Below are 26,903 nucleotides of genomic sequence, written 5' to 3'. Positions count from 1 at the left end.
ACATTCCTCTTCAGATGCTGCAAGGGTGAACGTGGTTTGTCATTTCTGACCCAGCTGTGGCCATACAGCTTGTTCTGCTAAGACCACAGGTTCAAGAGGAGTGTGCGTGCAGGCGAAGGGGAACCACGGGATACACAGCTTTCTTTGGGAAAACCCAACAGCAGTGTGCTGTCTTTCACAAAGGGTGCGTGGGAGAAAGGGAATCAATCTGATTACCTGGCTCTGGCTTTAATTTTTTACCCTCAGCCCGCAGACGCGCTTTAATTCCCCAGTGCCAGAGAAGCGAGACAGGGTCACAAAGGTGAAATGGTGTTTTCCAGAGATGGTCCAGAATGAGCAAGCAAAGGATTTGAATACACAGACCCTGACAAGCAACAGCTAGACAGACCTGGTCTTCTGTTCCAAATCCTTCAGCATATCTCTGTTTTTATACGATACCCAGAAGAAGCTTTTAAGATCGTGAGACAAAATAAAACACAGAGCATGTCTGCATAAAGGCATTCAGCAAGAAGCGCTGAAATTTATTCAAATTAATTACAATAGAGACCTCTGACTTTGAACTTCTAATTCACAACAGCAGTAAAAAAGGAAATGGTGAAATGAGTTGTACTAAAGTGCAATGATGTGGAGAAAACCTTTGAAATAACACAAATGAGGTTGCAGTCAGAAATGAAAGGACAGTCTCATCCTAGCAATGACAGCAATATATAAGAAAATTATGTTACAGATAATTTACAAAATAACTTACATAGGTGAAGATAAGCTGAATTTCACGTTGCCATTCCATTGTTAAATATCAGACTAAATATTCCTGGTCAGAACAGTATTATATGGGATAATTAAAAAAAGATCAGAGCATTTCTGCATCGGAAAAGATGGCTGGAGTAAAACCCTGATCAGCCTTTATATTGCAGTATTGCAAGAAACCTAAGTACTTATGAATTGTAAAGTGACACGTTCAGCAGCATGAAGACTATAAATACATCTTTTACACTGATACATTATATCTACACACATATACATATCTACACACACACATGTATATACACACACACGAGCACATACATGCACATAAATATGTGCATAAATATATGTGTGTGCATATATATATGTTTCAATCTGTACTGATCATGGTCAGCTGCATTTTGATTGCATCTGGGGTAGGGTTGCTTTTGCAACCCAGGAGCAAGATCATTCTTTAGAGTATTTCTCGTTTAAGTTTCCTAAGCTGCAGCCGCTAAAATATAAAATTCTGGCATAAAGACAGACTTCAGGGCTCAGCCATCAGAGGGTCTGATGATTAACAGCAGTTCCCATTGACATAATCTGCTGTGCCTAGTGCTTCTGAAAAATTAAGCTCTTAATATCCACATTATTTTTAAGTAATATGGTATATGAATCAGTTAAAAACCTCTTTTCATGTAAGTAAAAATATCTGAGATGGACAGGAATTAATACAATATTCCATACATGCACAGAGCTTTGGACTGTTTGTAAGGATGACATGCAAAGAGCGTCTGACAAAGTGAAAATTTACAACATCTGCTTACATCATACCTTGAAAAATGGCAAGTTTAGCATCACCCTTCCTTTAAAAAAAATTTAAAATACATGTCTGTAGCATAAATCCAACTCTTCTCTAATAAAGATTTTTTTCCTCCCGTGCTCCCCTTTTATAGAAAAATTATGTCCTTGTTTTTTTCCTCTTTGAATAAATCCGTAACAAACACTATTGACTAAAAATACATCTGATTTCTAACCCTCATAGGTTTGTCTGAAGGAAGGCTGTTGACCCCTAGTGCAGCAACAATAGTTTCCCCTGCCTGTTAACTGCATGTTAATTGTGAGAGCTGAAGGTAACCATGCAATTACCGTTTATTAAGAAATCATTTAGTGAATCAAAACATTTGTGTTTCATTGTGCGCCTACATAAGGAGAAAGATACTACTAAGTTGCCAGGGCTTTGTAAACACAGTGATCTTGGTAAAGAATTTGGTTGTGAGGTCGAAATACCTCAGAAAACAGCTATTCCATTGCACGCATCATTAAAAGGTTGGAAAGGATAAAATAATAGTTTCTTTTGATGCTGTTGTGGTCAAGAGTCTGCATCCCAGTCTCTCAGGAGCAGAAGAAGATCCTGAAGACCCAAGAGAAGAGAAAAGGCCGGACCAAATCTCCTTCCTGGCTGCCGTAAGAGTCCCACTCACTGCATTGACCGAGGTACGTCCTTGGAGAACGGGTTTTTTTGGGAGAAGAAATTGTAAACTCAGATTGATTTTCCTCATATCTGTCCCGTACAGTGATTGCTATGTTATTAGTTTACAATGAGGATTTAGCACTGAACACATTTTGTTTGCTCACATTCACAGATTCTGGCTGTTACAACATGATACAGTTCTGCAGAAACCTGTTTGCGTATCAGTGAGAAAATGTGTTTTATGCTAACAGCTCTGCAGCTTCAGACTTCAGAGCAGAAGCCTCTGCAAGGCCCTATTTCAAATCATTTAACTTTTATTTACAACTTCACATTCCATGCACTTTTCATTGGGATCTTCTGGGAGAACCTGTAAAAATCACTACTGAAAATACTCAGAGCTGGCAACACAGAACTGGTGGTTCTCCGTTGTGGTCCAATGTCCAGAACTCTGCACAAAATGACAAACTCTGGATTTGCCTTCCGTGGAGGTGGGGTGAAAATTTAATGTTAGCCCTTAATGTCCGAGAAGCTGGTGCTGCTGGCATTGCAGCTATCACTGCAACTTGATGATGTGCTCAAAGTGCTGGAGGCAGTGCCTGACTCTGGGAAAGAAAGAAAGAAAAAAGAAAAAAACAAAACAAACCCACAAGAAAATGTGATGTGGTTGTTTTTCACAACTTTCTTTGATACTGGGAATCTTCAGAGACACAATCATCTCAGTTAAAATACATAGCTTACCAGAGCTGCTTAAAGATTGAGCTGATTTCGAATTGCCTATAAGCATCAGCAGATTGTTTGCTGGGATCCAACCTTCTCTACCAGTGCTCAGGTTCTTTACATACCTAAAAAAATATAAAAAATAAAAAGTCAGATTGCTTCACTTGATGCCTTTGAAAGTTTTGCCCTAAACATCTGCCTTCCAAACAGTTCTGCGTATAAAAATTTCCAAACACAGATCTGCGTACCAAAGTCCATCCTCCCCTTCACGAATCAGTTGAACTAGATCTCCACTTTTCACTGTAAATTCTTCAGAAACTCCTTTCTCATAATCAGTCACAACTGTATATTTACCAGGAGTCTAAATGCACACAGAGGAAAAACAGAAACAAATAATTTCTATGGAGTACTTTAAAGTACATTGCAGCTTTTGGTATGAAATTATAGTACTTTTCCCTCCTTTCTCATGCACATACATGCTGAAGATGATGTAAGCATACATACTGAGGGGCAGTAAAACTTTGCTGTTCAATTACATGCAAATTCAGGACATGAATTCTCACACACTGAAAAATATTCAGTGAAATGTTTCCATTACAACAATTAATTAAAATCTCTACAGGAAAAAACAAAAAAAAAACCCAAACAAAAACAAACAAACAAAAAAACAACAACAAAAAAAAACCAAAACCAAAACCAAAAACCAAACCAAAAACCAAACCAAAAAAACCCCCACCACAAAACCAAGCTGGCAAACTCGCGATATGATGTATGTGTGGAAGTCTGCTGACACGGTGGTTGAGCATGTCATCGCTTGACTGCTGTACTATGGCAAAAGCAGTCGCGGTCTCGCTACTCTGCGGGTACACAAAGGCACAGATGGACCTTCCCAAGGTCTGATTTAAGAGAAGGGGATATTTGCCATTGCCCTAGGAATTTTGCCCAGCTGAGGATTTCAAGGTAGACACCTTCCTTCCTGCAAGCTTCAAAAGCATTTCTGCACACCGCCACACACGATGAACATATCAGTATCGTTCGCTTAGCTCAATAGGAAAGCATGGCTGGTTACCAGCTTCATCTCGCCTCCCCCTCCTCCTCCTCCTCCTCCTTCTTCCTCCGCATCCGATGAATTCAGCGGATCTTCAGCACTAGACCAGCCGTCATTTTCTTCAGATGCATCAAGAGAATGAGACGTCTTAGCCCAACCTTGGGGAACAAACAGCCGACAGTTAGCTTTGCAGCAGCGAGCCACTGCCTGGGAGAAATGTTCTTCCCACTGAAACGCTCTTAAGTGATTGACATAAACAAGAGGAAAACCATCCACAGGGAAGTTATTACAGCCACCAGGTGAAATTCACAGCTGGCAAACATTGGCCTGTTCCCATCTGAGTAAGTGGAGCTGTGGCAGTGCACAGCAGTGAATTTGGCCCCTTGGATTTAGGTAGAGGGAAACAGATAGAAAGAATGCAAATTCCCAACTAAAAAGCAGCTATTTCTACAAAGATGAGAGATGGGTAGATACTCTTTTTCTTGGAAGGAGGTAGAAGACAGGAACATACACTTTATGGGAAGAGGATGAACACACAGGGCTGTCACCCAAAGCAACCTAATCAGCCTGTTGGAATGAGGGATGGATGTGCATTGCCTCCTTCAAATCGTTGAGCACTTAGAGCTGTCAAGAAATTCAACACAAGCTACAGGCACTCAACTTCACCTGACGAGGCAGCTTATTATTTAAGGGTATTCAGGCTGACACAAGTATACTTAATCACACTGACTTATCTTGGTGTTAAGTCTCTGCACCAAACACCACAAGAACAATCTCCTGCCTGTCATTTATCACCAAGTATTCCTTTTTCTCTCTCAGGGTGAAGAATTTCCTTTATTTACAAAGCTGAATCGTACCCAGAGTGCACAAAATCCTTTTCCAAATAAAACTACGGTAAGTTTTTCTAGTGGGATGCTTTTCACTGAGATCAGCAGCTGCTAATGAATATGTTGAGGTTATAATGAAAAAAAATCATGACAAATGGCAAATAAATATTTGTCAGATTTTTTGTTCAAGCCAAAGGGTAACAACAATGAAACTCAATGAAAAGAATGAAAGGAAGAACAAACCTCCCAACTTTTATGTAACTATTAATTAAGTTGAGAAAGCACCAGCATTTTTGCTCTTCACTGCTTCTGAGGCATTTGTCGCATGGCTGGACATACCAGTGCATTAGGAGAAAACCTGAGCATCGTCAGAGCAAAGCCAAAGCAATCTAAGAATCATAGAAAGAAATCACACCTAAAGCATGCCAAACAGAGTGGGACTTTTACCTCGCCTGCGCTGCTGGATGACCTGCACAAGGTTAGAGGTACTGACCCATTTGGCCCTGTCCAGGGTTAAGAATGAACTTCCATCTGTGAAGAAACTGAGTAATAAAGTCCTGCTGTATTCCATGCAAATTTCCTTGGAAGCTCATGTCTCGTAGTTGGCTCACGGGACTCAGCTGAAACCCCTTCCATTATTTCCACATTAAGAACAACGCAACAAAAGAAAACTCGGTTTCTCCCAATTGTCCCAAGCTCTCATTAGAAACAGATCCAACGCATTGCACAAAAGAAAAAGAAAGTGAAATCACTGTAATTGCTCTGCCTGTATCATTATACTCATTGGCCTGCTCATCTGGAACATTATGGGTTGCAGCTCTTGTTCCTCAGCTTCTTTCTTTTCATATATTGTGCTGATGTGAGTAAGAGCAGACCTGCCTGATCCTGCCACAGCAACACTCCAACTGCTCATACAAGCTGGCTCTCTACTATTAACAAGTCCGTATAAAAGCCCATCTGGCCCTGGGCATGGAGGGGAAGTGGTCACTATCGTCATATTCGTATTAGCTAACTGCAGGCACCAAAATTATGCAGACACTTTCAATGTGTGTATCCTGCATGGTGTGACTGAATCAGAGCTCCCTGTGAGGGAGGACATCTGAGCAGGAAAACGGCAGACAGGCTTGAGAAAAGACAAGGTTATGCAGAAATGAGTTTAGAATTGATTTTGCCAGGAAAACCAACAATTCATTAACCTCTTTTCTTCAGAACGGGCCCACAGGTTTCTTCCCAGAGATAGGATCTATCTGCAAGATGTGATTCTACCACTAATTCATTTTCCTTGAGCTCATTGCGATGCAAGTAGTAGTGATACAACAGTGAAAGGAAACGGGTGGTGGCAATAGACTCTGCACCGAGGAGCTGTGACCATCACCCAGTGCAGTTTCATCCTGAAATGCCCAGGTCAACTGTCTGCTTATCCTTCTTGGAGTTGGGGAAGGAGAAGAGATAAAGTGTCAGAAAAGAGATTGGAAAGTGTAAGACAGAAAGCGGAGTTACTCGACGTTTCAAATTAATTTACTTGGTTTAGTGGTTTCATGAAGTGAGAGGCTGCTGTACAGGACAGCAAATCAGACAAGTCTGTTCCAAGGTCTCAACAACTTTCCTGTAAACTAGCAATGATCAAAGACTCTCCAGCCTGGAAATTTCCAGCACCCATGAAAAAGGCCACAAAACATCCTTTGCTTTCCAATAGCATTTTCAGGCCCTCAAGATTTCCATGGTACCTGGAGATCTCAGAGGTTTGACTGCTACCTGCAGAAAATTAACCTTGTAACTCCCATATCCACACTTGTGGAGTTTCTGCACGCGTCCGGCCTGGGATTACACTGCCTGCTGCTCAGACAAGGTGAGTGCTGTTGCATAGTCTTCCCAGCACAGCAGGTGAATCTGCATCGTTTCCACAGGCGAGACAAAGACAAAGGCTGTGAAAACCTGGAGAGGAGGGTGACAGTAGGACTCAAAGCAGCTTCATCTTTAGAATAATATTTTCTAAAAGAGGTGGTGATGGAAAAAGAGTCGGGAAGAGAGGGGCTGCTCTCCTTGTGCTCTGTAGTTAATCAGCCCGAGGCGTTTGCACTCAAGCCTTCACCAACAGCCTTGCTGGTTAGAAATGGGTCATTTACCTGAAATGCTTTTCTATTCTTTGCTTAGCTGCGGGTTGGAAGGACAGGAGGCAACCTGCTGCAAGAGTTTCAGTTAAATCATCTGGGGTTCACAGGGTAGTGAAAATTGCCTACTATCACCCAAAGAAAGATGCAATGGGTCTGTGACTACAGTAATAAGTGTAGATCTAAAATGGAAATTCCACATGACAGCGATGATCCCTACTCTGACTAGAGTTCACGGGGTTTGGATTTTTTATTTTTCCCCCTTTTTAAAACGTTAGATCCTTTCCACAAGGGGCACAGTAAAGGGAGGACACTAACTGGAAAACCCTGTGTCTCATAGCAACTGGACGCTGCTGTAGTTCCATTAAATACCCAGCTTCTGGTTATTTCTTCAGCAGAAGATCCCTTTCCCCCTGCCCTCTCCTAAAAACTAGTTAACCAGATGCTATTTTATGTGATGTCAAGGTAAAGCCTCAACCAGTTGTACTGTCAAAACCACTATATACAGAAGCTGATAGACCCACTTGGAAAAACTCAGCTGATATCAATACTGCTGCATGCAACAGCATCATATAGGTATCCCCAGCACTCTGATGACATGTTACATGAGGGATGTGTGGATATTTGTGGAACACAAGATGTGGTATCACTATACCTCTTAAACCAAAAGGAGTTGGGTCACTCACTACTTCATGTCGTTTAGCTTTTTTGTCAGGACTGGTAGGAGAAGCTGCAGGAGGATCAATAGGCAAAAAAAAAACACAGAAGAGAGATATTGAAGAACTGGAAAAAAGAGAATAGGTGGATTGCATGCTAAATACCTTTGAGTTTACACTGGAAAAAAGTGGATTCCTGTAATCACTCTAATTTTAGCTGTCATTGTTCAATTACAGCAGAAGGAATTCATTATTTACATGTAGCTATTTGAAGATAAATTGACAAATTTATTTTACAGTAATAGATGAAAGTATATGTAAACTTTTCTAAATGAACTAGACATCGACTGAATACAATTAATTTAAATTTTAGACAAATACTACCAAATTAAGCAATCATTTTTATAGAAATCTAGCGCTACAGCAATACCTGGTCCTGTAAGAAGGATCATTGGCAATGTCTGGCTTTTAGGAGAAGGAGATGGAGTTTCTGTCAAGGCAAGCGTGGGATATTAGTGCTCACCTCATTAGCATTAGATACACAACCCTAGAGTCTCTCCAGAAGGAACTCAAAGGTAATCAGGTTTTCAAAAGGCATTCTGAAAAGATGCTTGGGGGGAAAAAAAAAAATCATGCTCTTGAACAAGTGCCATCATCTTAATGCAATTCAGACTGTTCAAAGCAAGAAGGGAATATACCAGTGAGATTACTTGGCAGGAGGAAACAAGAAAGGTCTCAGACTCCTATCGTGTGTTTTAGAAAAAAAAAATAAAGACCATTTCTGGAAGCATAGGGAAATTCTTATTTATTTCTGTATTCAGCAAAACAACATTGTCATACATATTCTGCTGTAGTCATGCTTTGGGAGTTTTGTTAGAAAGGATGCTAATGTAGAAATACTCTAGCAAAACCTTGACTCGTTTTTGCCGAGTACAGCTGCCTTTGGGGCAGATCCACTGAAACCACAAGCAGGCCAGGTGTCTGATCTGAAAACAACTTCCTCCTTCTAGTTTTCCTACAGGAATGGGGCACTATAAACTCCTTCCTTGGCCTCGATAGTGAGACTGGAGGCACTGGAAACTGCAATCCTTCCCTTGCATATCCAACAGCTCCACTCTTCCCAGCTGCATCTCCCCCTCCCACTCTGGAGCTGGTTTCTCTTGAAATCTCCCTGTCAGGGTCAGTGACTCAGGAGCCTAGCTTGAATTTAGGAGAACAAGCTAGTGCATACACTGAAAACCTGTTACACTACACACACATACAAACTGATGCTTCAATTACAGTCTTAAACAGAAAACAGTCTCTCTTTTTTTTTTTTTTTTTTTAAATTACCTTTCTGACTTTTGAGGTTAGTAAAGCCCTGCAGCGTAAAGCACTTTTTTGACAGTACAGAGCATTCTGAGGTAGAGCTAGTGTCATCTACAAAGGAAGAGAGAGACAGAGAAAGAAAGGGGAGAAGGCCACGAAAAGATCAAGGCAAAAATTGTTTGCAGCTCTGCCGGGGAACCTGCATGTTAGGATGAGAAAGGACAACTGAAAGTTGAGGTACGACAGAAAAACCCAAGTGGCCAGTTGTTCTCACTGTGCGGGAGCTTGTACTGCCGCTGGTTCAGTAAACAGTCTCCGTGATGGGAACCAAAATTCAAAGGAAAAAAAAACCAAAACAGCCAAAATTTTTCAGAACAGGTAACGCCATGAAATTTATGCAGAGGAAGAGAGCCCTGAGAAGGTGGGCAGCTCTAACAGAAGATCTCCTGCCGACTCGGGCCTCGTAACACATAGTTCCCACCTCCTTTTGACTACGCTGCATCCGAGGTGGCCACAGCACACAGTGGCACACAGACACCCCAAGCTAAGGGCAGACAGGACCGGCACACGCTGGTGCAGCGGGGGCAGCACTTTGTGGGTGGGCTGCCTGAGGGCTGAAAGCAGCAAGACCCCGTTCGTTCAGGTGTCGCGCTGTGTTTCCCTGCCACCACCGTGGCTGCTCTGCTGGTGGGTCTGCCCGTGCCTCTGCAGTGCAGGCGTGCTCTTCGCAATTAAAGATAACAATCCATACGTGTAAACTCACCTTTACCTTTCTCGGGGTACTTTGGTGCTACTGTGGTGCCATAACCTTCTAGGCTTGCAGGATCAGCTTTTCTCTCGTCCAGTTTTTTGGTGTTTCTCATGTGGTTCCGTGAAGGACTGTTTATTAGAAGAAAATTAAGACAATCAATCCATCTCTAACAAATTTGGGTCTGAACAGGGGTGATGACCTTCAGTCACAGGCTGCGTTTTACATACAGATATATACAGGCTAAAAACCGTTTATTAGCTAATTCCTAGATCACAGCTTCCAGGACTGAAAAAGTCACGGGTGATTGTGCATTTAAAGACAATAAGCACACACAAAGGAGAAAGGTTCCCCTAACTGACTGCAACCACAGGTACTATGGCAGTGGGAGCTAGTGAAAAGACAGCTCAGGACAACTTCCACTCACTCTCAGCTACAGGCACACATCCTGTGCTGACAGTTTCCTCCTGAACATACTAACTAACTAAAGGAATAAACTCTGCCCCTCAGAAGCTCTTAACAGAGGAACAGGTGAGGGATGAACAAAGAATGTAGGTTGGATCTTGCAGTTGGTTTCCCACCATACCTCTGACTGAGAATGGAATGGAGAAAGACATCTTACAAGTACTATGCATCTGGGAAATTCCCCCCCAGTCATAAGTAGATGCATAAAACATGCAGGGCAGAGAGCTACTGATACATATTTGAGCATAGACCACGTGGGAATGACTGAAGATATGAACACGTGGGCTTATGGGTATATGGGTATATACATGTATCATGTAAATAAAGAGGGAATAGCAGAGAATTAAAGAGAGGTGTCAGAGAAGGGCAGAACGGTAGCTGGGAACAGAAGGATATACAGGTTGGTAGGGTAAAGGATAAAAAATAGGAAAAAAAGAAAAGCTTGACTCAGAAGCTGGGACATTGGAGCCATCAACACCTCAGTTAAAAAAAAAATAAAAGGAAATTGGAGGAAAAGAACAAGGGAACAAGGGACAGAGAAAAGATAATGCCCTGAAAAAGACTGAAAGGAAGATAATGTGGCATTGGAAAAGAAAGAAAAAATAATCCAGGTGGAAGAAAAGAACAGAGAGGGAAGGAAGAGGCTGCTTCACATTCTTATCTGGGCTGTAAAGCAGATAATTAGCTGTTCAACAAACAGACCCATAACACCACCAGGAGTTTGGCTGGCACAGAAAATGACTTTTCTGTCTTGTTCTCTATCAACTGGCAAAGCCCATGACCCTGCTGCTCAGTTTAACAGTTCTGAGGATATATAAACCCCAAGCTTTACAGCTTTATAGTAGAAAGACACCTAAAAAGCCCCTAAAACACAAGGGCTAGTATTAAGGGATAGAAGTAATGAAGAACTGCAAACTAGACGTACTGGTATATTTACAAGGCAACTAGGCTGATTTGACAACACACATACTTACCTTGTACAAGATGATGCTGGTAGAGGTAAACTCTGTGTTTGTTCTAGTGTTCTGTGCTGACTAGCTTCTGTAATGAAGCAAAGAAAAAGAACTATTAAAATTGATTTACGTTTTGAGGTTTTCATTTCTACAGTCCTACATACTGAAGATATACAGGGCAGGTTTTGAAGTTCAAAGGGAAAATAGATTAAAAATATAGAGAGTTCCAAAATATTTTACCTCTGCACGCTTGCAGTTGACTCGTCAGCACTTTTCTTATTTCATTTACCCAAGTAGCTTTAACTTCAGGGGTTGGTGCCTACCCAAAAATAAACACATCAGCCATCAAGCACAGAATACTTCTTACACAAAGACTTGCATTCCAAAGCATAGCCTTGGAGGAATCCTTCAAGAGGGACAGACAGAACTCCCTCTCTGGTCCTTCAGTGAAGAGAAACTAGTTGTAACAACTGGAACACGCTGAGGCAGAGGCTGCGCATGTGCTACAGTCAAACCCTGGATCCCAAGCCATCCACTACTCCAGTGAGAGCAATAGGAATGGTGCATACAGTATTCTCCATGGATATTGTAAAACGTGATTATTTTTTTCCCCAGAAGACTCTGTAATTGAAATATATTAAGAAACTACCTTACTAATTAATCTGGTGGTGGTGTTTTTTTTGTTTGTTTTTTTGTTTGTTTGTTTGGTGTTTTTTTTTGTTTGTTTTTGGGGTTTTTTTCTGTTTTTTTTTTTTTTTTCTTTTTTTCTACATTTTCTCATTACTGTCTATTAGTGATATAACAGAGGAAAAAACCTCCAGATCTTCTTAGGGTTAGAGTTCCCCCTCCCCAAACTTTTATTTCTCTCTCTTTTTTACTTTTCTTTTTTTTTTTTAATGTAGTGGCATGTTATTTACCTGTATAATGTAAACTTCTTCCCTTGCATTATACCAGATTTCAAATTTTTTTGCATCACCTTTGACATTTTCTGTTATTCCAACTGCTGCCATCTGGAAGCAAAGAGAACAGAAGCTGACCTACCATGTTACAATTACGATAACAACTGAAGCAGGTGGCTGCTGGTATTCTTTGGTACCCTGTTTCTGAAAAGGAAAACTACATTTGGCTTCTTACTCAAGGAAAAGAATAGCTAATAACATATGATCTGCATGTTGGACATAAGAGATTTAGTGCTTTGTATCAGCTTGGCTACCTCAGAGGGAAGAAAGATTTAGGTACATTACATTGAGACTGACTCACAAGGTATCTCTTAAAATCCAGACCACCAAATCTTACATCTATTTTATACTACACTGCTCTACATTTTCTCTGTGATTAATGCAACTTCCATTCAGCTAGACTAGTATGGTTTGGATTTTCTCAAAGGGTAATTTCCCACCCACCATCTCTCTAACAGACAGCAACACAAAGCAACGCAGACCTGCGGTACCAGTTAGGTTTGTCTGAAAGGGCAAAGTTCCCAGTGCAGCTTCACAGACAAAAATCTAGAACGTTGTGTTGTTGCAAGTTAAACCCTCGGTACTTCGACCTAGCTGGCCTGCTCGGTGTCTTACATTTAAGGAGTGTTTGTAGCTGTAAGAAGGTGCTTTCTCATATCCCTCTCCATTTTCTTCTCGCTTTTTACAGAACAGCACTGCTTTCTCGTGGAGGAAGAGGTGTCGTTGCATCGGCTTGAAACGTGCCAAATCTTTCACCTTTGAGTGACCCTTTTTATGGTCAGTCCAGACATTGAAGGATCCCTGCATTAAAAGCTTACCCAGCTCATTCAGGTTTCCCTGGAACAAAAAAAAAAAGCGATATTTATAACTACAAAGATAAAACACATACTCTGAACAGGTCTTTACAAGTTCTGTCATTTCAAGTAATCTCTCACATCAGCATTTATGTTTGGTTTGAAAACATAATAAAAATAAAGTTAGTGTTGTATTTTTTTTTTTTTAATACATACTTGTCTCTCCACGACATGGTTCAGGCAGGATTTTACAGTCAAGAGTACCAGTATCAGAGATACAGAAATCTACATAGAGAGAGAGTGGGAGGCACAATACACATATTTGGTTGTTCAGGGTTTTTTTCCCCCAAACTCTGCTCCAAAGCTGCTTATGTTGTGTTTTGTTTTGACTTTTTTAACTGGAAGTTTTGGGTGTAGTTTTACACATAAGTATAAAAACTTGGTAGTGACTCCCATTTGGCAGTAGCCTAAACCAGACTCTTCATGATGATTTTCAGCTTCTAACTCAGTGTCAAGCAGATCAAAGAAAAAGAAACTTGGCTAGATGGAGCAAAATATTATTCATAGCAAGAAAACTTCAGAAGGGTACAGAGAGATCCATTTTCCATTATTTTCATTACACAATTCAGTTTAAAGGCACCTTTTGTAAAACATTCTTCGCATTGTTAGTCCACAGAATAGGGTATGATGTACATATATTTAAGAAATAAATGAAAATAAATTACAGTGTAATTTACTCTCTTACTCACATCGTAGCCTGTAATGGCTATCTGGTGCATAGAATCATTAACTGCCTTGAGAATACCCAGTATAGAAGTTAATGCCTCCTGAAGATCTTCAGCACCTTCACAGTTCTTGCTGTACTTCAGCATTTCCTGAGCAGGCAGGCAATGACAACATACATACTTAGCCTTGGAAACAGCAGCAACTAGGAACGTTCAAGTTTTTAAAGTTATCCAGTAAAGTTTAATAGCGTATAATCTAGTGGGTTAAATACTGGCTGGAACTCGAAAGACCCTAAAGTATTACTTCTCATCTCTGCTGCTAACTAGCCAAATATATTATGTTCATCTAGAGGTTTTGTAAACTCTACGAACTTTACAAGACTAACTTTGCAGACATTTTTTTATCACAGTTGCTAAAAAAAAAAAAAACCCAAAACACCAAAAAACAACCCAACCCCCCCCCCCCCAAAAAAAAACCCCACAGACATAAAAGGATTTTTAAAATATTTGTTACTTTTTAGAAGTGAACAAATGTAAAAACATTGCCAAGGTTAATTTTTTATTTGAATTATGGTGAGGTCTGGGATGCTAGTAACAGACTTAAACTTACTGCACTAAGCATTGTCTATGCATTTAAAAAGGCATCCCTTTTCCAAAGGGTTTTTTGGTGAAGCTGCATCTTCCAATTTGATCCAGATAAACATTGCTGCAAGTTCACATGGAATCCCCCAGTCTTCATAGTATGAGATTAAGCATTTATTCATGGGTTGCAGGCATTAAAGATACTTTAAATCAAAAACCTTTCTAATACTCCTCTCTACACAAGTTTAATGTAATTAAATCTTTAAAAGCTATTAATTTCAGCTCAGTTTTAACTCAAGAGTAAATCTGGTCTGAGGCAATTTTTAAAAATTACTCTTAAGTACAATTATTGAAACGTGTGCCTATGTGAAAAATATTTCTTACTTCAAACTTGACAAAACCTTATATATTAATTTAAAAATTTATGGTAGTATATTGCTCCATTTTGGTCTCTCAGCATAGCATGTTTAAGTGAATCACAACAGCATCCTTTGTAAAAACACCATACAGCACTCTGTCAAGGACATTTCCTAGAACCCAGCAAGGCAGATTCCTGCAATATGGATGAGGCACTTGTAACAGAAGAGTGACAACTACTTCAGATACTCTTTTCTTTGTTGCAAAAGTTTCTTGGTACTTCTGCTTCCCATAATCAACTTTTCATTCTTCTCTCCAGCAGAAATATAAGGGCAAAAGCAGTTACTCCGGGTGTCTCTGTGTAATAGTTGCCTGTCTACTATCAGCTTTTTAGCTGAAAGCGGAAAGAACTGAGCCAAAATCTGGTAGACCGAGATTTGTCTGTGTATTGATGGATACATCTGTCTACTAACTTCTAGGTTTCTCTCCAGCAGGCTAAGAGAACCAGCATTTAAAAAACAAAATGCACAAAATGTACTTAGCATTACAGCTTAGTAACACATACCTTTAGCAATAATTGGTATTTGGTTATTCTTTGAACGGGTTTCAGCAAGTATGAGTCCAAACTGAGCTTGTGATCGAGTTTCCTTTGACATTCCTGTAATCAGTGTTGTATTTCATCAGGACACTAATCAATGCTGTTGTTATTTGTTCTTGAGATGATTAAAAAAACCCCACAAAAACTAAAACAAAACACAAACAAACCTCCAAACCACAACAAAACCGAAAACACAATTATTTTAGAGACTCAAGCAAGCATACCTGAAAGAATACAGAATCTGAAAACTGCCTCCACAAACTTTCAGATCGAGGTTTATTTTGACAGTATTTTTCATAAATCTGGAAATCTTCCATCTGAAATTGGGTAGAGAAACAAAAGGTTAATAAATTCTTGTGACTTTAATAACAAAGTTCGTAAGAATTTTTTTCATAATCAATAAGGCTACGAAAAAACTATAAGAACAATAACAAAAACCCCAATTCCTTGAGGCATCCTAAGCAAAAAACAACCATTCAAAATAATTGATTTTGTAATGGCTACTAATTTTGTACTTGGAACATCAGAATGAAATGCTCATGCTGATTTTTGCTTCAGTTGAATGTTAAGCACCTTACAAAGAAGCAAATAATATATTTACAAATATATTTATATTACAATATGAAAAATACTTCTATGAATGTCCAACCACAAGTCCCTCTGTGCAACTTAAAAGTCTTTGCCCTTTTTTCTTTATACATTTTCATTTTATGAATGTGTTTTTCACTGGGAGTTGCACTAAGGCAGACCAAGCAGTTTGTTGCCCCTTATTTCTTCAGCAACTAAACAGCATGACTTCGGTACTTGCTGAAAGCAAAAGGAAGTAAGACTGTTTAAAATGATATAGTAACTATAGGTATAAAGGAAAGACTAGATAGGAAATCAGCAGGCATAGAAGTACCTCTGTCCCTCAGTTTTAAGAAAGAGCATTTCCATGGGTGTAGCCAGTAAATAGCAGGGGGAGGGCCCCTCCCAGAAGTTTTAGAGCATCGGTGGGCAGCAGTGACAGAAGACTGCTTTCCATAAACAGATTCCTATTTAGCCTTTAGTACACTATGCGTGACACTCATTGTTTAATAAATCCAGATTTTAAAAGTTTCATTCTGCCATAGCTTTCTCTTTTCAGAATAAAAATATTTTGGACTTATTCTGTTGAGGTATATTCTTTAAAGAAAAGGGAAAAGAACAACTATAAAAAAAATCCAGTAAAGAAATCTAACCAATAATAAACTAATCATTTATAGTGATGTGAAATGATGCAGGGCGTAACTCCTCTTCGTGTTTTCCTAACTGTCACTTTAATAAAGCAGTTTTCTTTCAATAAAGTAGTAGCTCTTTCTAACAAAATTAATTAACACACACAATGGGAAATATCCCCAGCTCTCAATTAACATCTACATTCTAAACATGTTACTTGTTCAAACAAACAATAGGGATGTGGTGACAATTACTACATGAAAATCACTCTCATAACGTTACAGTCCTAGAGGGGCTTATGAACAAAATTTCAGCAAAAGATGACACATACCTGATCCAGAAAGCACCGTCCTACTAGTTCTGGGTATTCTACGTAGTTTTCTAGTTCTCTCAAAAATATTCTATGAGGAAGAAGATTTTCTTAGAGCTGTAGTAAATGGTCACATTCTTGCAATTCATTTTCTAGGCTTTTGGAAACAGAGTTGTGGTTCTGTACCACAAAACTAAACAAAACTCTTCTACATCATGTACTTAAAAAGGGATAGCAAATTAAAACAAACATTCTGACCAACTTCTTTTAGCTGACTGTTGCTACAACTGAAATCAAATATAAGATTGGGGAGGGAATGGGGATTTTGTTTCCCCTGCCTTACGTATTCAGCAGCAGGATTTGTACAGTTTAAAGTGTTTGGGTTTTCCTTTCAAATACTACCAAACACCACAAAGCAAACAAACCAACCCAACCCCATCTCCCCAGATCAAAAAAAAAACCACCCCAAAAAAATCAGTGGCAAAACTTCCAGTCTAGTTTTGACTGAATAAGAAACAACTATTTAATATGCTTAACTTCTCTTGAAAATACTTCTCTTTTTTACCAATTTGAATATTAACCTGTGAAGAAATACCTCTCTAGCAGCAAGGATTCAAACTTCAGAGAGAGGTCACTCAAGTATAAAATTAACCAACCTCAACCAGATGCAAGAGTTGAGAATTTGTAGTTTAGAATAAAAATTTACTTTCCATAGTATGTTTCATGAAAAATAAAAGAAACCCAAACCCAAACAAACCTTGCTTTAATTAGCTTGTAACCAGATCCCAATAGCTTTCCTTCAGGAAGAGGATCACAATGCAAAATTTTACTTGTGTACTGCAAGCATTTGAATAAAGTTTCACACAGCTTTGCTCATCTTTTACAGATATTTTGCTTTTCCTCTTCTATGCAATATAAATTTTGATATGCCATTTAGCCAAGTGGGACTCAGTAAGGATCTTTCAGCAACTTAAACCAGATTAAAAGAAAGAGTAAAGAATCCCATCCAAATGCTATTTTTAGATCTGAATGCAAATCCTCACCTATTGTGGAAGTGATAAATTTCTTCCATATTCCCAAACAGGATATCCTTCTTATTTTGGAGCTCTGGTGAAATGAGATGAGCCATTAAGGGGTTATCCATCTCTGCAGCATAACCCTGCAACACAGGAGAGAGGCAAATTTGATCATCTCCCTTTACTTGCAACACTTATCTCTCTCTGACAATGCAGTCTGCCTGCACGCCAACAGACAGCAAAGAAAGAGCTCAGTATTAATAATGAAAAATGCATACAAATTCTGGTTTTCCATCAGTCCAGTAAGACACACCTATAGTCTTTAGAAAGACACTCGAATAATTACTGCAATTTTAGTTAAGCAAGGATGAAGCAAAGTTTACAATCATGTCCACCTAGCAAAGGCTTTGCATTCCCACACTGCTCACAAATTATAGTTCATACTTTCTCTGTTGAGACTTTACACCTCTGAGTTTAAAGCCACAATTTCAGTACACAGGTAAACCTCCATGACAGTCTTAGTATGAGGGAACAAGCTGACTGCAGTTATTTCTGCAGGTAACAGAAACATTAAGCTGCAAATTCTACCTTTAAGACATTTTCATCAGCTTTGGCTAATTTTGGCTAATCATTTAGCTTATCTGGCACAGATAAGGAAAAGAGAGCACATGGGTGTCTTTAGCCCAGGGCTGCTCTCCTCTGGTCCTGAGGTCACTAATCTGTGATCTCTCAAAATACTAAAAAACCTAAACCCAAACACCCCACCCCCCAGAACCCCAAACAAAACAATTCCAACCAATCAACCAGAAAAACTGCAAGAATGCTCTAGCACCTGTGTCATAGGCAGATTTCTTAATGTAAGTAGATTTCTTGGTATAAAGGCCCTGAAGGAATATGATGCGACCTAATTTAGATTTGGATTAGATTTCTCCCTCTCATGCATTTTTTTTTTTTTTTTTTTGGTAAACACAGTTATCAGGGACAAGGTGATCATTGCATTAGTGACATTGATTATAATAAACTGCACTGATTTATAACAAAACTAGCAAGTTAAATGAAAGGATAAGCAGAAGTGCACCTACAAGTAAAGTTTTCACTTTCAAAGGGATGTCCAAACTACAAAAAGTAGGAGAACTAATGGGCAAAGTCAGCTAGCCTGAAGAATTCAAGTATTTGGATGGGACAGTGATTAAAAAAAAACAAACAAACCAGAAACATTCCTTTAAAAAATCTGGGTATTTTTTCCTTAAACACCACAAAAAAGAAAAAACAATGGTATAGGCAAAGATGCTGGAGCTCATAAATAGCCAACCATTGGTCCCTCTCCCATCTCTCTCCCCCCCAAACAGGAAAATTCAGATTCTGAAAGAGAGGAAAACAAAACAAAACAAAAAAACAACAGAAAAGTGGTACAGCCTTAAAAAAAGATAAAAATCATTTACATAAAATGAAATTTTAAAAAATTAACAGGGAAAGAAGAACTGCAGCCACCATGAAGTCCAGATGCAGTGAAGAGATGCATGAAAAGAATGATTCATTTCCACTTGAAGTAAAGATGATGCTGAACATAGCAGCAAAGCCAGCATTTGCATAAAGAAGGGGTACCTAACCCAGCTGAAGTGGTGAAAAACTGACAGAGCTCAGTACTTTGGAATTCTGTAAGAACAAAAGCATGAAAACCATACATTGACAAAAGGCTTTTGCAATATCTTTTTTTTTCCCACTTCAGGCTGACATAGTATTTATTTTAAAAATTTAATATAGAAAAAACGTTCATGTTTTACTACCTAGGCAGTACATGTGTTTTAAGAAAGGAGAGGGAAAGCTACACCATGCAGCCACAGAATTTAATCTTACTTTAAGAGTATATAAGGCTTTCCTTAGTCTTCCATTTGAAAGCTGTTCTAAAAGCATCAAAGTAAATGGAAAAAGGAGTTGAATATAATACCTGAAAATAGACTAGACCAACGTTTTTCCCCAGTAAAAACTGCTGGATTCACAGGCTAAAGTGGGATGACCATGGTTATAAATGAAAGGAAAACTATCAAGCTCCGGTAAACAGCTAGCACTTTCCCAATAATCAATCTTGGGAACTACCTTGTTTTTTTTCTATTGGAATCCTTGGCAGAGAGAAAATGCATGGCAATTAAAAATGACGTAATAATAGGAGACACTGTCCATACAAAGGAGTATCAGATTATTTTACAGGAAAAATGAGAATATTAATAGAATAGGAGAAATAAAGTAATTGGAAAAATAGACAGAACTATGAATTAATAACTAGAATTACTCAAAAGCTGGAAGACTGCCATTGAACTGTACCTCAGCCAGAATCTGATCCAGAATTACTGCTGGCAGTCCCAATCACCCAAGCTCAGGTGAGATGAATCCCAAACTGCCAAGAGGCGCAGAGAAGTGTGCCTGACACGGTCAGAGTACTCGAGAGTCTATCACATTGACATAAAACCAAGACAGCTTGGCCTAGCAAGACAAGGGTTGTCCTATATTCCATGTAAAACAAGAGTAATACCAGGGGAATAGAAAGATTCTGCAACAATCCTGTAGTAAGGGCCAAAAATCCTCTAAATACTCAGGTCTTGATTTTATGAACAAAACTGGACAGATAGCATTGTATATAAAAGCAGAGAATAAGGTGATCCCTAAGGTCCACGGCAGACCTACCTTGCTTTATTACCGCGCATCAGATGCAACCACCCTACTGTCATCAACACTTCCTAGCACTTGTACTGGGACCCAGGACATGAATGCTATGGGAAGCTGAGCACAAACTAGGCAAAAGCAACCCCGGAGTTCAAAACCCTCATACAGTACTCTTACTTGAAGGTATATACTCAGAAATTATCACTCCCCGTCCATAACTTAAGACAGTTCCTCTTTAGGAGCTTAGCAATGGCACGGACACCAAGAGTACCTTGCTTGGCTCAAGTCCAACGCATCCCGATTAAAATAATTCAACTTTAGTCATTTGCAACTTCATAATCTCCTACAGTCAAATTGGACTACAGCAAAATGACACATCCACGTCTGAAGATTTAACAAACTTGAGGAACAACACAGAATACTGCAGTGTACTTCTATGAGCAACACAGCAGCACTGCAATTGTGCCTCCACAAGTGTGGAGCAAAGGGAACACCTTTGTTTCCGTTACAATGTCAAATCAAGATATTTTTATTACAAGGCATTCTGTTGCCACAGTTGTACCCAAGACATTTGGAAGATTACTTAAAGATATGAAAAGAGGAATGCAAGAAACAAGTTTCCTCTTCTGGCACAAGATTCTCTCAATGCGGATTCACATGCCTGTGTGACAAACGACCTTCCTGGAGTTGACCCAAGACTCTGGAATTAACTTTTGCAGGAATTAATGATCATTACAAATCTCATTATATTTCACCTAAATAGTTAGGCATATCTTATTTTCTGCCCAGTTTGTGTTTTCTAATACAAAATCCTAGTTCCATGAATATTTCTAGAAAAAAAATTCACATTCCTGCCTCTGTGAAAATACAATGAGGGCAGAGAGATGTGATGATCACACCGCTTGACAAGCAGAGGCATTACAGTGATAAGGAAAGCGTAAGAGCATCCATGAAATGGAAGACGTAAATAGATTCACTAACAGCTGCAGTGAAATTTAATCTTTACCTCAAGAACGCAGAGAAGTTCTTCCACATAAGCTCGTTCAGTCTCAATAAGTTCGTTAATCACGTGCCTGTAGACAAAGAATGACAATTAAGGCAGGCCTATTCACTTATGCAAAGTAATGAGGCAACATTTTATTGTCTGAAGTAGAAACACAGACAAAGTTAAAAACAATTTCCAGGTAATGGAAAATGTGATGTTTCATGATATTTATGTCAACAGTTTATATATTTGTATTGAGAAGCATGTATTTTTAAAACATTTTAAAATTTTTAAAGCTGTCTTTTGAACAAGAAGAAAGTAAAATCTAGCATTTTAAGTGCTATAGTAACTGAATTGAAGCAGTGAAGTATTTTATCACTGTACATACAAAATCTGGTTATGCTGTGTTCGCAAGTATTACAGGAGCTGGAGTTAGACCTGCATAGGATTATCAAATACAGACTTAAGGTTACAGCAGTCATTTTAAATTACAGGCATTTAGGGCACACTTCAAATATCACAATGCTGCTTTAAGTTTAATTTCCCTAATGGTCAAGGAAGCATGCTTCCCCCCAACCCCTTCCGCTTGTAATTTTTTATGATTTAACACGACTGTAACAGTGAAAAGACAATAGAAGTATCCTGTTTACAGGTAGAAATGCAAGCTCTGCTATACACATTGCAGGTGGTACTAAGTTATTTCTTGAATATAACTGATGCTGCTTTTATATAAGAAAGTGATTTTTCTTAACATTTATCAAAATGGGGACTAAAATGAGTCATATAAAAAGACAGTCTTTTGAAGCACAGAGACCAAAACCACTGATAGAGGCTTATTACTTGAAATTATGTCATCTCTGAAATGAAGATATGTAGTTATTCTGCCACAGCATCACCTCGCTGCAGGAAGGCTAGAGTGTGGCATTATGTAAACTATAAATAATGCTGCAGACAGACTTAAATATCTTCCTCTGTGTACAGAGCATAGCCATGGCATTTCAAAAAGCACTGAAGCTTAATTCAGAGAAGCATACTCGTCTTATCAAATCCTTAGCCAAACTCAGACTTTGCTGGAACCAAATCAGAGAAAAAGCAGGTTTTGTTTATCAAAATATACTTACTGCCGTAACACAGCTAGGTTTTCTTCATCATCCATTGTAGATCCCCCTCTGCTTTGATGGAGTTCAGTCATTTCACTCTAAAGGAGGAAATAAACAAACAAATAAACAACAAAAAAAATTACCACAGCATCACAGATGAGGAAAAAAACCTTTAAAATACGGCGCTTTGCACTCAGCTTTACTTGCACGCGTTTTCACAGGAAAGACTGTGACTCCATTAAAAATGAAGGCAATTTGCAAGAACGCTCCAAAAAAATCCAGGTCAACCTGAAGGTCTTGAAGCACACAAGAACGTTTAGACACAGGGAGTTTTCCATGAAAGGCCAGCTTAGAAAAGATTGTGGTTCAAGGCCCCTTTCCAGGAAGACAACATCAGAGCATCAGCATAATCTTGGAGGCAACACTGGCCTTAGTCTGTTTTCCAAGCTTAAAATGAGGTACTGTGCTAACTTTCTGGTAGCTTCTTAACTTGACACAGAAGTTCACTCTTACAACTTCTACTGTAACGGCTGACCTAATTACAGTTTGCTGAAAAAAATGAGAGGTTCTGCTTTCAACCCCCCCGTAGTCCAACCCTTTTTTCCAACCGTCGTCCCAACTGGCCATGTGGTTCTGCCTCCCTTCTTGTATTGTCTTTTGCTGAACCTTTGCTGACTTGATTCAACTCTCTAACCCAGTGGGGAACTACCTGTTCCTGTTGCTGCCGTCAGGTTACTTTCCTTGCCGGAGGCAGGCAGGAAGACCATCCCCACTGGGGAATGGCAACCCATTAGGTCAGGTGAAGCTGTCTTGTAGCCAATGACAACTATCTCTTAATTTTTGCCAGTTTTAAGAGTAGCCATTTACTACTGGCAAATAATAAATGTTTCCTGTTCATAGATTTTATATTTTGCTGCCCCTAACGTTTTTCCTAATATAGGCAACTATTTACTTTACCTTCACTCATACCCAGCCCAGCAACAAAGCAGCCTCTATTTAAACCATGACTGCTTCACCAGAGTTACTTTGATAGGGGCAATACCATCACTTTTTTAGTGGAATTACCTCATTCTTCTTGAAGTTCCTGAATATTCTGTTGTATTATTACTTTCTCAAGCAGCATGAGCATGAAAAGCACAAATCAAAAAAATTACCTTTCCTTTTCTGTAGTTTACCCTCCGAAGCACACTGCTTTCTGAGTTGGATACATGTTCTCTTTGAAGACCTATTCATGTAAACCAGAATCAAGCAGCAGTTAGAACTTGAGCAGATCTGACACAGATGTTTGTGCAACCACAAATTACTGCTGAAAGTTTCTTTAAGTTTCTGAGAATAGTGCAAAAAATTAGTTAAAGGCTACTACAGTTACCTACCTGGAGAGGTGCAAGGAGTTTTTACAAAGGCTTCAGGTCTTGGTGCAACTGGCTGAACAGGACGTGTCTGCTTAGCTGCCAGTTTCTTAAGACTTACTTGTCTCTTTTGAAACATTTCTTCCATACTTTCTTGCTTCTGGAAAACCTTTTGCACATGCTCCTACCATTGCCACAGAAATAAAAAAAAATAAAAAATAAAAAAATCCCTGTCAGATACTTATCAACAAGCTACACTGCCATTTATAGCACATTGATTTGAAATTGCAATTGTTTTTATAGCATGTATAAAAATATTACTGTACTCTTCACTCCTAACAAGGTATAATTTACAGTCATTTAGCACATTGGAACATCACTTCATAAAACATTTTTTGTGCTTGCTGTAGAGAAACCAATGGGGTTCAGGTTTCAATATGAAAAAAAAAAAAAAGTTTTTTTGTCAATGTCTAATGGTTCTGTTACATGAAGAAGAAAGGGGACATATTCTCAAGTTCTAATAAAAAAAGCAGCTACAAAGAAGTAGTCATACAATTATCAAGGACAAGCACAATTTTTGCTACATAAAAAAAGATATTTCAAATACTCACTTGGGAGATTTCTTTTAAAAGCAATCCTACTACCTGAAAAATTGAAGTAGTCATTAAAAGGCTCTGAAGCCCTTGATGCTTATCCAAAGATATGACAGGGCTAGCGCCTCAGGTAAGGAAATGTGTCAGCATTCCAGTTCCCACTTATAACTCCTAGTACTGACTACTGAGCTTTATCAATGGCCACGCAAGATAGCAATTCTAAAATTAACCAATGGACGCATTCATACACATAAACATCTTCTGGTACCTTTAGGTCTTCATTGAGGATGTGTGCATACTCTCTGTAAATTTTATTCAACTCCTTGATTTTATTGCCTGCACCAGTGTCCAGGAACTTCTCAATCTCCTGCAAAGCTGATTCTGCACCATCCTGAGACTGACACTTATCTACCGGCTGCGAAGCCAGCAGATAAATTCCTTCATCACACCACTTCATAGACTAGAAACAGAGAAAAGAACAGGCACAGAATGCACCAATGTCAGCATCAAACACTAAGAGGTCTAAAACATTTCATACCCCTACTTGTGTTGTATTCAGCTATTTAAGGAGAAAGTTTCCAGCACACCCAGATATTTTTACCTGCCATTATGACAACTGGGTGACTGAGGTTTTAGCAAACAAGATGGGAAATAGAACTGTTCCATACAAAACTTACCTTTTCTAGTAAGCCATGCAGTTCTAGAGATTTGTTAAGAAGATTTCTCCTCCGTTCTGTCTCAGTAGTGAAGGCATCACAGAGATGATGAAGTTCACTGCATTTTGGAATAATGGAGTCCACAGCATAATGATTGCTTTGAATAAAAGCATCACCCTCTGAGGCTAGCATTCTGGCTTTTGCTATTGTTTCCTAAGAAAACATGCATTGATTTAGGTACATCTTTCCTTGAATTAACATCAGTGAAAAAAAATTAAAATTATACCGTTTGTTTTTACGCAGTAAAATACACATTGATAATGAACACCTCTTCCATTAACAGCTGCCTTGCTTAATAAATCAAAGTGATTTCCTGCCTTCCCAGATGCCCAAGAACTTTTATGCCTCCTTCTTTCTTGTACTGGAGTACTTCAGAAATGTTAATGAATTTAATCATATGCCTCCCTGTGAAGGAACCACTATTGTCTTTATGCCTTAGTTACTCAGCAGCATGTTTCTGTCTGTATGTATGCAATCTGGAGCACAGCAGCAATCTGAACCCAAATTAAAAAATACCTAACTCTGGCACCTCAGCCTCAAGAGCAATGACCTCACTTATAAAGCTATATATTTTATTGTGAAGCACAGATCATAATAAGGTTCCCTTTCTACATTGTTCTGAGTGCATATTTTTGTTCATCATCTTTTAACATATTGTACTTTCAATACACAGCTTTCTAATTTCTGAGATTTAATGAAGTAAGTGGCTTTAATAGAAGTGGCCTCTTGATCACTAAGTGCAGAACTTGGCTACGTAGACGCTTCATGCAATTCTTCCATGAACTGATCACATCAACTTTGTGACTGGTCACTCTGATCTTTGAGGCATGCCTGAGAACTGGGCCACTTTATTCCAAATTCCTTCTGTACATTACTTGAGACACTGATTCTGTTCCGTTGTCAGTTTAAGCTCTGAGTATATCTTATGAGCAATAACCAAAAACTGTTCCCCTCCACACATGCAGTGTTATACTGGAAATTAAGGAGACTTGCAGAGTTCTTACACATGATTTTTCTTCAAAGTTGGCAAGATCTTTCAAAATATGCTCCACATGTGAACAGCTGTTTCCCACATCTGTGAAAGCAGACAGTCTCTCAGACACAATATCCAAAGCTGCTTTGACCTGAAATGAAACACAGCTATGTATCAATGAAGATGATTCCACCTCTCTGTAGACCCATCAGTTAAATAGCTGATAGCCACTATTTCCAGTCAGGTGACTCACATTACAGGGCTACTGGGGCTCAGAGTCAAATCACTTTTTTGTCAGCCTACCTTTACCCTCAATTCAAAATGAAAACAAATACAAAGTAAAGGCAGTGAAGTAATGCTGTTTCCTGGTACCGAACAAAAAAAAAAAAAACACAACACACAGGAAAACTAATGCTCAGGAAACGTTTATGATCTTGCTTTTACCAGATGACAATAACACAAAGCAACATTAACATAAACAGTAGAATGTGATGGAGAGGTCCTCACCCTAACAATTGGTTGAGAGACAGACATACAGACAGACACTTGGTAAGAGGATTTCTGAGTGTTGCTCCCATGGAGATACAGGGGCTGTGGCCTGAGATCAGCTACACCAGCATAAAGAGACTGTAGGTGCCATCAAGCAAATGTGTTAAACTAACATGAGATCAGAAACTGGCTGTAAAAACTGTAGTTCAGCCTCCACCCAGCTTCTAACAGTGTGGTTGCAACTTCCCACCCACAGTGTTGGAGACTGTTTTATAAAATTTACCTAAACTTTCTGGCTGAAATCTTGGTTCCATAAAAGGGTCTATTGGCAAGATGAAAGTATTTTAGCTAGCACATTATGCTTCTGTGGTGAAGAACAGGTTTCAAAGGAGTTTTTGAATGCTTATACACTTCTGGGCCCATGGAAAATAAAAATACCCCAATAAATAAGACTACAGAAGAAAAGGTA

The 26,903-nt window shown here is 39.0% G+C and overlaps 1 protein-coding gene across 16 annotated transcripts in view; it reads right to left on the bottom strand.

Moving 5' to 3' along the window:
• Positions 1 to 486: 486 nt before the first annotated feature.
• The window catches only part of MCF2L (MCF.2 cell line derived transforming sequence like), a 171,543-nt gene continuing 145,126 nt past the window's right edge, over positions 487 to 26,903 (bottom strand). For 11 of the 16 annotated variants that reach the window (XM_032997044.2, XM_032997061.2, XM_032997053.2 and 8 more), the window contains 24 exons: positions 25,977 to 26,096; positions 24,934 to 25,125; positions 24,525 to 24,716; positions 23,688 to 23,847; positions 23,469 to 23,539; positions 22,336 to 22,412; positions 21,236 to 21,302; positions 17,596 to 17,711; positions 16,574 to 16,643; positions 15,270 to 15,362; positions 15,013 to 15,105; positions 13,533 to 13,658; positions 12,605 to 12,826; positions 11,948 to 12,040; positions 11,271 to 11,349; positions 11,052 to 11,118; positions 9,628 to 9,743; positions 8,889 to 8,975; positions 7,987 to 8,046; positions 7,556 to 7,630; positions 3,984 to 4,120; positions 3,163 to 3,275; positions 2,936 to 3,039; positions 487 to 2,799 (listed from right to left, as the gene is read on the bottom strand). In XM_032997044.2, coding sequence (XP_032852935.1) covers positions 2,705 to 2,799; positions 2,936 to 3,039; positions 3,163 to 3,275; positions 3,984 to 4,120; positions 7,556 to 7,630; positions 7,987 to 8,046; positions 8,889 to 8,975; positions 9,628 to 9,743; positions 11,052 to 11,118; positions 11,271 to 11,349; positions 11,948 to 12,040; positions 12,605 to 12,826; positions 13,533 to 13,658; positions 15,013 to 15,105; positions 15,270 to 15,362; positions 16,574 to 16,643; positions 17,596 to 17,711; positions 21,236 to 21,302; positions 22,336 to 22,412; positions 23,469 to 23,539; positions 23,688 to 23,847; positions 24,525 to 24,716; positions 24,934 to 25,125; positions 25,977 to 26,096 — 2,625 coding nt within the window. In that variant the 3' untranslated portion in view covers positions 487 to 2,704. The remainder of the gene's footprint in view (positions 2,800 to 2,935; positions 3,040 to 3,162; positions 3,276 to 3,983; positions 4,121 to 7,555; positions 7,631 to 7,986; positions 8,047 to 8,888; positions 8,976 to 9,627; positions 9,744 to 11,051; positions 11,119 to 11,270; positions 11,350 to 11,947; positions 12,041 to 12,604; positions 12,827 to 13,532; positions 13,659 to 15,012; positions 15,106 to 15,269; positions 15,363 to 16,573; positions 16,644 to 17,595; positions 17,712 to 21,235; positions 21,303 to 22,335; positions 22,413 to 23,468; positions 23,540 to 23,687; positions 23,848 to 24,524; positions 24,717 to 24,933; positions 25,126 to 25,976; positions 26,097 to 26,903) is intronic. The other 5 variants (XM_032997045.2, XM_032997046.2, XM_032997047.2 and 2 more) reach the window with 5 other exon arrangements.

This window comes from Tyto alba, unplaced genomic scaffold (assembly GCF_018691265.1).
Source record: "Tyto alba isolate M040663 unplaced genomic scaffold, T.alba_DEE_v4.0 Super-Scaffold_45, whole genome shotgun sequence".
Classification (NCBI taxonomy): domain Eukaryota; kingdom Metazoa; phylum Chordata; class Aves; order Strigiformes; family Tytonidae; genus Tyto; species Tyto alba.
The sequence above is the reverse complement of the archived record's forward strand: the minus strand, read 5'-3'. Positions and strand labels throughout refer to the sequence as shown.